Source organism: Chiloscyllium plagiosum, chromosome 33 (assembly GCF_004010195.1).
Source record: "Chiloscyllium plagiosum isolate BGI_BamShark_2017 chromosome 33, ASM401019v2, whole genome shotgun sequence".
Taxonomy (NCBI): Eukaryota; Metazoa; Chordata; class Chondrichthyes; order Orectolobiformes; family Hemiscylliidae; genus Chiloscyllium; species Chiloscyllium plagiosum.
The window spans coordinates 31,903,240-31,916,045 of NC_057742.1; the positions used below are offsets into that span (position 1 = coordinate 31,903,240).

The 12,806-nt window shown below is 38.6% G+C and overlaps 1 protein-coding gene across 2 annotated transcripts in view; it reads left to right on the forward strand.

Moving 5' to 3' along the window:
* The first annotated feature begins 1,730 nt into the window (after positions 1-1,730).
* cd79a (CD79a molecule, immunoglobulin-associated alpha) overlaps positions 1,731-12,806 on the forward strand; it is a 30,696-nt gene continuing 19,620 nt past the window's right edge. Inside the window, exons 1-2 of one of the 2 annotated variants that reach the window (XM_043675248.1) lie at positions 1,731-1,950; positions 11,932-12,246. In XM_043675248.1, the coding sequence (XP_043531183.1) occupies positions 1,881-1,950; positions 11,932-12,246 (385 nt within the window). In that variant the 5' untranslated portion in view covers positions 1,731-1,880. The remainder of the gene's footprint in view (positions 1,951-11,931; positions 12,247-12,806) is intronic. The other variant, XM_043675249.1, reaches the window with a different exon arrangement.

A 12,806-nucleotide genomic window follows, 5' to 3' on the forward strand; every position in this document is an offset into this window, starting at 1 on the left:
CTCCAGAACTTGCCACACACCTAGCTAAGCTGTTCCAGTACAGCTATAACACTGACATCTACCTAGCAATATGACAAACTGCCCAAGCATGTCCTGACAAAAAAAGCCAAATCCAACTTGACTCATTACTACCCCATGACTCTACACTCAATCATCAATGTAACCAATCAGCACCTGCTTAGCAATAATTTGCTCACTGCTGCTTAGTTTGGGTTCCACCAGGGCCACTTTACTGCTGATCTCATTACAAACATATTCCTCCATGACATTATCACTCCCTAACTCTGCAATTTCTCCATGCCTGTGCATATTTTCCAGTTTGTTCATTTGTTGCACCATTATTTTTTAATTCAACTTTGATTGCAGAATCCTCATGATTCAGAGAAAAGTGGGTGATTTCTCAGTGTCTTGGCCAAAATGTATCCCTCAACCAGTACACTCTGAAAAGATATAGCAAATGATTGCTATGTCGGATCCAGCTCTGTGCACATTGGATACTCTGTTGTAATATTGATTATATTTGGACAGTACTAATTTGGTTAGTTCAGTTGGCTGGATGGCTGTTTAGCAATGTAGACTGATGTCAGTATGGGTTCAATTCTTGCTAAGGTTGCCATGAAGGATTCTCCTTCTCATCCTCTCCCCTTGCTTGAACCTGGTGGCTCTCGAGTTAAACCACCACTAGTCATCCCTCTCTAATGAGAGACCAGGACTATGGTGACCTTATTTTTACTCATTTGGCTGTGAAGCACTTTGGGTTGCCTCAAAGTCCTGCCAGGTGCTATGTAAATGCAATTTCATGTGTTCATTTATTGGTAACGTCATGACATCAGTAATCCAGAGTCTATTGCTAAATATTCTGAGGACTTTGATTCAAATGCCATCTTGTCAGGTGGTGAAATTTGAACTCAGCAAAAAAAAGTCTGGGATAAATAAAACTAGCCTAATGCGAATGATTGTGGTAAAACTCGAGTTCACTCATGTCCTTCAAGAAAGGAATTCTACCATCCAAACATGTTATACCTACATTTGACTCCAGATCAATGTTAAGTGGTTTATTCTTAACTGCCTTCTGGGTTTTTAGGGGATAGCAATATATACTGTCCAAGCTATCGACACCCACTTTCCATGAATAAATGTTTAAAAAGCCACCTTACTTAGAAGGGAACTAATTTAATGAGTATGTGTAAGGAACTTTTGTTTAAAATTTAGAACAGTTTAAAATGTGTTTTTCGCCAGTTGGAAATTGTATCTCTTTATCATTTCTGATTTGACTATTATATGCTATTTAATATTTATACACCTCCATACAGTTTTCTCAGATGCATTTCTGGTCTCTTAATTCAGGATTTCTCAATCTACAAAAGGTCATTGTGACTCTTTAATGTTGACTGTAGAATTGATAAAGTATACATTCTCCAAAACAAAAATCACATTTATATTTAAATGTAGAGATAAACGCATATGCAAAAGATATACAACTTGTTATAGTTTACTCCACATGGCATGAAGTGAAACTCTTTAAAAATTGCAGTTTATGCAATTTCAATCCTGGTTTCAAAAATATTGCACATTACTTTCAAAATGTTGTTAAAACATAATCTAAAATGTAACTGTTTTAAAATGCATGTATCTATAAAACATTCTGGTGTCTGGGGACTGGGTTCTTCCTGTTTCAGCTAAAATTAATGACAAAGGAAATCATACATTAACATTCAACTGTGTTCATTGCATTTCACCAATAGGAGCTGAAGCTACAATGGACAGGGTTGAAGTTTCTTGATCAAGATAACTTAGTAAAAATAACCAGTACTGTAGTGTGAACATCTGCAGCCAGAACAAAAATTCTCATTGAAATTTCTGTTCCAATTAATTGTACAATGGCTCGCAGTGCTGGTAAACCGAGACCAGTATCAAGCATTTTGTTTTTTATACTCAGCATTACAACCGGTAAGTGTTCCTTCTTAAATTCTCCTATGTGTCATTTGATGCCAAAGTACTCATTGTTCTTTTAGGATTTGGGGGTCTGAAATTGAAGAAGGCATTAGTGCACATTCTTTTTTTTCCAGTCTAACTTGCACATGTTTATAGGATCACTTCAAATGATTTTCTGCATGAATTTCTGTTAAAATCTACAGTTCTGAGGAGCACTCTGCCATGAGTCAAACTCAGAGATCTTTTCAACTCTTGCAAAATGATATTGCACAATGTTGAAGCTGTATTCTTAGTGGTTTTCTTGGCCATTTTATTGTAATGCTTTCCTAAATTTTACAAAACACAGGAAGTTCAGATTCCTTTGTTTTTAATGTTGTGGTTTAGTCTTACGTCACTTTGTGGAGAGCAACCTGAAAGTAGTTTCTGTCTGAATTGCTAAATGACTTTCTTGATTTTTGTTCAATTCTCCTGGAGTGGTTTGCAAGAATTCTAGAAAAATAAGTTGATACTCAAACCTGTCAAAAATTAGTAACACATAGTTAGTTAAGCAAATATTCCTGTTTCTGTTGCTTTATCGTGTTGTTATTTCTTCACTGCTCACCTTTAGTCCATTTGTGTCTCCAAAAGGTAACTTAATGCTTGTTAAATGTGTTAGCATTTCATACTGGAATCCTGTTGAACTGTAGATTCTATGTCGATTGTTTGTTCATCTGAGGAGTGTTTCATGCAAGAAAATTCCTGCCCTGGACACTACTTTCCAGAAAAGGACAAATTACTTTTTATATAGATTCTTCTCTTACTCCACTTTTCGTCTCACCTCCCTTCCAAGTTTCCTTCTGTTGGAAATTTGAATTTTAGGTTCTGGACGTGTTCTTGCTCATCGATGATCTTGAATGTGACCTTTTTAGAAGCTTAGAGACATCCTCCTGTCAATTTTCCCTTTCGCTCTGTCACAGCAGAACATCAACACAAAATCGCCCAATTCGCAGCCCAGCCAAGAACCGATATATTTAACATGGACAGTGCAGCAACAATTGAAGGGATTTCAGTTCCAGGATAATGAAATTCAGTCTTCAGTAAAATTTCCTAGTATTTGGGTTATGAAGCTGGGTAAAACATGAAAGTCACAATTTTTGTAGATGCTTCATCTGAAGTTTAGTCTCTTCAAAACAAAAACTGAGACATACAAGAGGCAGACATGCTGAAATATTTGTATATACATATTCTTGTAGATGGCATATCATTCCTGCACCAAACAGATTTTCAAATTCACAAAATTGGCTTGTAGGGAGAAGGAAAAAGGAAAAAAAAACTATAATTTTTTTGACAGATAGGAATTACATTTAGAATCCAGTGGATATTTTGTAGTGCAGTGATAGATTTAAAGTTCTTGTCTAATGTTTACTTCAGATAAATTTAAACCTATTTTTCAGTTAGCTTGTGTTTCAAAAGGAACAAAAAAGAAGAGGACATTTTGTATGTTAGGCCATGACAGAAAGAAGTAGGCTTTGATTTAGCAGGTACTGAAAGAAAATTCATAGGCTTCAAATGTTGATCCCAATGATGTAGACTCCTTTTCACAAATTCTCATTCCTGTCTCAGCAATTGCCATGAATCAAATTCATATATGATACTAATTAACCTAATCCAATGAACTACAATGCAATTTGGGAGTTGTTGGATTTTTTTTCTGTGAGTCGCCATACCTCCATTTCCAAGATGGCAGTGGTGGGGTCAGCAGCATTCAGCTACAGAACCTGGGGCTTGGCTGTTCATGGGCACCATGCTGCGGTGCCAGCCAAATCTATATCATCTCACACATCCGTATCATTCAGTGCTTTTGCGGCTTCATTGTCTTTCTGTGGTTTTTTTGTGGGGAGTCAGTTGGAGCCAGGACTCACACAGACCCAGATCCATGGCCAGCGTAGAGGCTCCAGCATCAACAGTGGAAGAGCCTGGAGCCAGGATTCCAGCGACCGAATACCGATGGCAGGGCCTGAAGAGTCATTGTACAGAGATCAGGAGGCATGAGACCAGGCCCAAGCTCCAGCTGGAATGCAGTGGTTGCAGGAGTTGTTGCAACAGAGGAAGTAGTCCTATAACCAAGACCCCAAAGCCCATTAGAGGCCCTGGATGATCTTAAGCAGCAAACAGAGGAGTAGCGGAGGGTAACAAGAAAAAGAGGGAAAGGTGAACACTTCTGCACTAAAACTTTGCGTTACATTCAGTGTTTCAAGATGGCGCTGGAGCTTGATGACGCTTTGCATTCTGCATGTGAAGAAACAGTTTTTATTGTATTTTTATATACATGTGGCAATAAATCTAAATGACACAATAACTTATACAGTCAATTATTGAGACAGATTCTGTGAAATTCTCTTGGATTCATATGAATGTAGATGAAGTGGTGGTCTGACTGAAGTGCTTGACCTGTTAAAAGGATTAAACAGGAAATACGCACAAAAACAATTTCTGCTGATGGAAGCAATCAAATGTTAAGGGTGTATTCATCATATTTAAGGAGAAAGTTAGGTAACAATTTTACCCAAATAGTAGTGCAAATCAAATCTCGAATTCTCAAAAGTCTGTGGATGCTGGCCAAATAGAATTAAGTAGTAAGTAGAATTAATAGATTTTTGTTGCTTCAGATCTTCAGGTATAGGGAGCTACTGCAGATTAATTAAACACAAATTAACTATGACTTAACTGAATGGTGGAGCAGGCTTAAGAGGCCAAATTAACTATTCCTGCTTCTTTTACACAATAAATCACAGGTATGGTGGCATGATGAATATGTTATTAGTTTAGGAAATTGAGAGGTTTATTACTTCTGGAAACCTGAGCTCAAATCCCCCAATGGTAGCTGGAAAATTTTAACTTCAATTAATTAAATAAGTCTGGAATAAGAAACTAGTCTCAATTATGGAGATCATTAAACTAGTGAATTGTTGTGAAAAGCTAACTGGTTCACTAATATCCTTTAAGGAAAGAAAATTTGTTATCTTTATGTGGTCTGGCCTACATGTGACTCCAAAGAAACAACACTGTAGTTGACCCTTAATTGACCCCTAGCAGCCCATTCCATTACATCAAACTCATAGTAAAATTGAAGAAAATAAATCTGGACCACCCTACATTGACAAAACCAAGTCCAGCCCATTGATTCCACAAAGGACTTGACTCAAAACTGGCACAAGTCCCACACACTTGTCCAGCAATAGCCTAACATAGTGATGATTACTGAATTACACTTTTTTGCCAAAGTCCATAGCACTTCGATCACAACTTCCTGTGTGGGTCTTGTAATACAGGCAGGACATACTCACCAAATGTAACAGTGCAATGGTGACTCTGAATCCAAGAGTGAAATCCAAGGGCAAGGAATCCCTCCTGCTGATTACAACCTTCCATTCCTCTTCAACTTATGAATTCATATTCCTCCATGTTCACCACCACTTGGTAAAACCTCTGAGGGTAGTAGGAGCATAGAATGTAATCTGGGTGAAAGAATTCAATATACATTATCATAAGTAGCTTCGTAGCACCACCAAGCTGACTGAGGATATATCTGCCAGATTACGCCAAGCAAGTGATGAGAAAATCAGCAAAAAGGAGGAAATAATTTGATCTTCACCTATACACTTGGTGCAGATGCATCTACCCATGACACCATGCAATTTGTGATTACTGCACAATTCTTGTGGAGACAAAGACCTATCTTCACATTGAAGACACCTTCCATTGTGTTGCATTGCACTATGGCTGTGCTAAATGGGATAGATTCCGAAGGCATCTTGCAAAACATGGTGTTGTGGATCATTAGGGGCAGCACAATCGTATTCAACCACAATCTTGGATTTCATGTTCAAGCATGTCCCTCAATCCGCCATTGCCATTGAATCAGTGCACAGACCTTGACTCAATGTGGTGAAGGAAGGCCTGGTAGGAGCAAGAGACATGCCTTGAAGCATTGTGCCAACACTGTGAAGCTCATTCACAGGATTGCATGCTGACTAAACAACAAACAGGAACATGTGATAGCTTACAACCAATGGTTTAGATCAAAAACTTTGCATTCATGGGATATCCAACCATGAGAAAAGTGCAACAATTGAATAACTAACAAAAAGCAGAGGACCTGTATATTCATACCCATAGTGATGGTGGAGTCAGCAATGCAACCAACATCAGCTTAAGTTCTGGATAGATGGTCTAATACAGCCTCTATCTGAAGTACCCAGCAACACAGAGACATGTCATCAGCAAATTCAATTAACCCCACATGACATGAAGAAACTGTTGGGCTACACTGAATGAAGATCTGTTTGGATTCAATTGCTATCATCAATAACTGGGGTTGCGGTGGGTGTTTGATATAATTGATCAAAAGCAAATATTGTGGCAACAAGAGGATATTAGAGACTGTGAATTGTGACTATGGCACTTCCTGAACTTTAATCATCTGTTCATCAACTATAAGGCAGAAGTCAGGTGTGTGATGGAATATTCACCAATTTCTGGATGATTGAATCTCCAATAACATTCAAGTTGCTTGACACCATCTAGGATATCGCAACCCACATGATGATAACACACCTAACACTTTAAACATTCACTCCCTTCTATTACTGGCACGACATGGCTATAGCATGTACCAGTTACAATTTGCACTGCAACAACTTGCCAAGATTTCTTGGATGGCACCTTCCGAATCACTTATTTCTAATTTCTTGTTCCAGTTTACTTTTATTGTGGAAAGTCTATATATATCTGTTAACACTGGGTATTAGTTTTCTGTCAGAACAATGTCATGTGAAGTGTTTCAAAGAGAGGAAGTTACAATTATAGCAATCAGGATGAGGCTGCAGTAAAAACAAAATGATGCAAATACTGCTTTGCATAGTTGATATTGCTGGAAACAGTAATTTCTTCCCTGCAGCATTTTGGTTTGTACTGCAAGAGATACTATTTGTTGCTTTAATTCTGCCACAGCTCAATAAACAGTGATTCCTGTCCATTTGCACAGAAAGAGGAAGCAAGTGTAGTAGATATCTGAATACACCACAAACTTTAAAGATCTTCTACATTCTGACTTGTGACTCCAGTTCATTTGGCTTCTGGGACGTCATTCACTCTGCCACTAAGATGCTAGATTACTGTCTGTAGTGACTGGAAAAGACAAAATAAAGGAGGCAGTGACAAATTACTTCCTAATGTGCATGAAGTCACAGTACAGAGATATCCAGAAGGTGGCATTAAGTTTCTGATTTTACTTTAAGCTCCAATGAATCCAGTTGCAGATCCAAATGGGCTTAAAGAATAGCCAGAGAAAAGATGAGGGCTTACTAATGCAAGAGGGATGTTGTTTTGAAGTTGAAATTAAGGTGCCTTGCAGAAATCAATTAGGAGGTTAACTGCCTTTCTGAACAATCATTTCTTTCTGTGGAGTGGATCAGAAACAAAGTGTCACTATCAGCTCCTGAGAGAATTATCCTCGCACAACCCAACAAAAACAATTACAACTAACATTGTTAAAAGCTGGGTCTTAAAATGTTACATCAATTCCACATTGAAGCAAAGAGCCCTCTTGTGGTGTAGTGATAATGTTCTGGCTGTTTACTGGGAAGTCTAGGTTAAGTCCCACCTGCTCTAGAGGTGTGTAATTACATCTCTATACAGGGTGGTTATAAAAGTAGACATCCACAGTGAGGCCAAGGGGACCCACTTTTGGTGCAGTGGTAGTGTCTCTCCCCCTGGACCAAGAGCCATGTGCTCAAGTCCCATGTGATCCAGAAACATATATTTACATCTCTGAACAGATTATTGAGAAAATTAGGTTAATAAATAAAAATGCTGAATTATGAATATAACAAGGCAAAGGTGGGTCTCTTCTGGCACAGTGGCAATGTCCCTGCTCTAGACTAGGAGGCCTGGTTTCAAGTCCCACCTACTCCAGAGGTGTGACATAGCATATCTGTGCAGGGTTGATTAAAAAACATCTAAATGCTGAGATAAGTGTCCTCATGGTGCAGTGGGAATGTCACTACTGCTGAGACCAGCAGCATAGGTTCAATTCCCATTCTATTCAAGGTATGCAATAACATCTCTGATGCAGGTTAATTAGGAGCATATCAGTGGGGCTCTTGTGGTGCAATGATAGTGTTGCTCTCTCTGGGCCAGGAGAACTAGGTTCAAGTCCCAGCTTTTCTGGAGGTATGCCATAACATCTTGCAACAATTTTTTTAAATTACGCGGTAAGGCAATGGGAGCTCTTGTGGTGCGGTTTTAGTGATACTATCTCTGAGGCAGGAGGCCCAGGTTCAAGTCCCTCTTGTTCCAGAAATGTGTAACAATAGCACTGAATGTGTTGATGAGAAGCAGGGTGTAGTGGTAAATTTGCTAGTCTAATAATCTAGAAGCCTGGTTAGTATTCTGAAGGTCATGGGCTTAAATCCCATCATAGCAGATAATGAAATTTGAACTTGATAGATGTATATTTTAACAAAACTGGAATAAAAAGCTAGCCTAATGACAACCTTGTAACTATTGTCATAAAATCCCATTTGGTTCACTAATACCTGTTATTAGAAGAAATACTGCTCTCCCTACCTGATCTGACCAAATGTAGTTCTAGACCCACAGTAATGTAGTTGACTCTTAACTGAAGGATTGGCAGTAAATGCTTTTTGGCCACCCACTTACCAGGAAAAAGATCCACTCCCTTTGGCTTTCCTACATGTTTCCCACTGAATCATCTCCATAGTGAATTTCAACCCTGGTGTGCTAGTGAATGTTTGCTCTTATCTGAACACTGTCAAGTTCCATTCTTTGAACTATGAGCAATATTTTGGGAGATAAACTATGATTATAGGATATAGTTTGCATAAATCTAGAATTTATCCTCAAATAGTGCAGCAATCAACACCAATGCACAGAATGTCATTACAGAAATTCAATTCAATCAAATTTTTAAAAAAAATCAATTCTTTCCTCTGCTGCATCCTAAAGCTTGGAGATAGTGAGAACTGGAGAATCAGAGTGGATGCAGAGTGGAGCTGGAAAAAGCCCAGCAAGTCGAGCAGCATCAGAGGACAAGGGGAGACGATGTTTCAGGTCAGAATCTTGCACCAGGATGAAAGATTCCAACTTGAAATGTCAACTCCCGTCCTCCTCTGATGCTGCTTGACCTGCTGTACGTTTTCCAGCTCCCACTCTGCATCCTAAAGCTATTTTCCTTCTCCATCTCAACATTTAGGTCTCTTATAGCATTACAACTTGACATTGTAATCAGAGGGTGCAATACAGGCATTTTTATCAAAGGTTTTCTGGAATCAGAAGACAACAATGAATCTTTTTCTTTATTTTTCTCATTCTCATTAAAGTTTACTCTCTGCATATCAGAGCAAATATGTATCTGTATAGTAAATATTGATCCTCCTGCGGGTCAGCATATGGACAGGTTATGGATTTGAAATAAACAGCTCCTCCGCAGTAAGCTCCCAAACTTAACTCTAGCATCAGGGACGGGTTAAGGACTGGATTTTGATGTAAATTGGAAACTGGGATTTGCATTTTGTGGTTTTGAAACACATCCACACAGAGTGAAATGACACAAAAATAATTACTGAGCGACTCAGCCTGAAATCCTACCTTCATTTCCATCCAGCACCATTTTATGCAGTTCAGGAGAAACGGCAAGAGGAAAGCAGCCTTGCATCTATTAACAAGGTACTTAACATCACTGTGGGCTAATAAACAGCCCATGACTTAAGTCTTTTTAATCATCAGGGTAGCGACCCAATTTTTGTAGTTGTTATTTTACACATGAAGGCATTAAACACAATTTGGAGGCAAGAAGAATTTTAAAGTTAAGTAGAATAGTTTTTGCTCCCTTGACATTTCATCATAAAATAACATAGCATGAGTTGTACTCATCAAGATGAGCCATGCTAAATTGTAATTGAAAGATGTATCTCGCCATTAAGCCATATTTATGTCAAATTGCTACTTCTGCCAACTGACAAGCTGTCAAGTAAAGGATTAATGCTGTAAATGTGGAATCGTTTCTAAAATAGAGTAAATGGCATAAATGCAAAGATGATCAGTAACGTGGTCTCCTTCACTTGAGAAAACAGACCCAGTGACATCAGTTATCAGCAACAAACATCCCAAAGCCAAAATAAATTTTGGCATGTGTGTTGAGATCACCATACTCCATGAGTAATAACTTCACTGGTTGTACTTGCACAACTGACACTGACACATAGCTGAGGGTATCAAGATCTGAGAATCTGGGAATGAGCACAGAGGCCTAAAGTGATGGCTAGAAGTGAAGACTTAGGCCATAAAGCTTGTGCTGGTCAGGCAGCTGTTCATGGTGCGGAGGGTGAGGTATTGGCTCCATGCAGAATTTGGACATGAGGGGAAGCTCTGACAGCACCAAATTCACTTCTCCAGCCCCTCCCTATTTCACTGGACACCTGAAAGCTGGCTTAATAGACTATTCTTCCACTTAGAAGTCTGTGTCTGTCACTTAGCCATGACTAGCACTGCCATGTGGTTTGTCTGTGCTTGTGCGCTCCTTGTACCACTTAGAGGTGGCATTCCAATGAAACACAGCCTTTCCAGACTCTAGTTTGAGCACAAACAGGCGACAGAGAACAGATGATTACAGCAAAGAAAAGAGCATTGAAATGAGCCTCACGTGTCAAAGATCAGGCCAAGCTCAAGATCGCCATTGCTCTCTCGAAGCTGGTTACTCCATTGGAAGAAACGGATTGATGTTTCTGAGAACCAGAGGTCAGCCTCGTTAACCTACTCACTCTGAAATCAGTACACCACCCACACCCCCACACTCCACCCCCAGCTCTGGCCAGTCCATCCGGGGACCAATTAAGACCATGGCTGCTGGCAAATCCAGTTCCCACTGACCAAGTGACAGAAGCAGGCATCTTGCCACCTTATGCCACTTCAGTGATGGAAATCTGGGCCCTGGACATTTTCTTTTACATTTGGAATAGAACTAGGTCAGTTTCTCACTTCCCAGTGAACAATTTAGTTTAGCGTTGATAAAGCTATCAGGAGGAGTTTTGGACATTTATTTTTCTCAGCCCATTTATTATATGGGAGCAACTAAAGTATAAAAGTGCAAGTGCCATAAAAAGGCAGGAAAATTCAGACCTATTTTAACCAGATAATTCATAATTTAGAAAGTACAATTTGATTCCAATTGTTTGGCAAATGGTTCTGAGCACACAGCAAAATTGTCAAACTTCTATTATTTTAATTCATTACTTGTGATGGGGAGTCAAGAACCAGGGGTCTCAGGATGCAGGGTGGAACATTTAGGACTGAGACGAGGTAAGTTTTCTTCACTCAAAGGGTAGAGAACTTGTGGAATTATCTGCCCCAGTAGGCTGTGGAGGCCATGTCACTGAATATATTCAAGAAAGATTAAGTTAATTTTCAACTTTCAAGGCATCTAGGAGCAATGGAGAATATGGCATTGAGATAAAAGATCGAGCATGATCATACTGAATGGCAGAGCAGGCTCGAAGACCCAAATGGCCTTGCTTCTATGTCCTACTTCCTTGTAAAGTACTAAATTCATACTGATGAGAAGATACTAGATTTGATTTGTGATTTAAGTTAACTGACTGAGACTGGGCTAATAGTTGAAGTGCTACAACTGGCCACTGTAATATATATTGGCAGTAGAGAAATCCCATAACTGACTCCAATCTTTGTCTTCTTATTGATTAGTGTGTATCTGTTCACAATGAGTAAGAACAGAATCAACCTTACTGAGTGCTAGAACAGATTTGATAGACTGTATGGTATACTTATGCTTCTGTGTCTTATTGTCTTATAGTTAGATTAACAGAGTTCAATTGCATTACTGATATCTATGCAGTAGTATCCCTGTTTATCACTCCTTTAAAAAAGAAATTGCCGTTTAAAATATGTATATCTACAGTATATTGGTTTTAATTGCAGGTGCGTTATGTCAAGGGCTCGTCTTTAATTACTCCGTACCTTATCAAGCCGTTAAGCTCGGAAAGAAGGTAAAACTAACCTGTTCCTTTGAACATCCTGCAAAACCACAGACGTTAAATGTCATATGGTATAAATTTGGAAAAGAACCCATTGAAGCACATAAGATATCGGGAATAACAACTGGAAATGGTGAGGCATGTTCTTGGCTTTATATTTCGAATGCATCAAAAAATCATTCTGGGATTTACTACTGCAATTCTTCTTTGAAGAGCGATTTAACTCAGCAGTGTGGTACAGAAATTAATGTGATAACAAGTAAGTAAAAAGAAACCTTTCAAGATATTTTGTGCTGTAAAATATGTTGTTTAATATTACTGAACAGTATATTTTAGAATTTCATTTCATATGTCAATTACCAGATTGTATTTTTAATATAATTTTGCATATTTAGAATATGCAGCTATTTTTCAAATCAGAGTATTTTGCCAATGTACTTCCTGTGAAACTGTCTTCTCCTGTGGGTAATCCTGGGTAACCCATCAGTCAAACTAATACAGAATCTTCAATGTTTTATCTATATCGGCTTCATTAAAACATTTGAAAGTTTAAATTTACTACATCAAGTACTAGAGTCGCACCTAAAGAAACAGGTTAAACTGAAAAATCAATGGGCTAAATGCTAAAAAAAACTCTCACTGCATTGAAAAGTCCAAATATAAACCTGCATGAAAACTGAAGAATGAGAAACTTGGAAGAGACATCAAATAAGATCATTTTATCCAGGTAAATAGAATTAATGGACAAAGTAATGATGCTGGTCATTGGCATATCAAGTAAAATTAGATTGATGGGGGAACTGAAAGCAAAGTACCAAG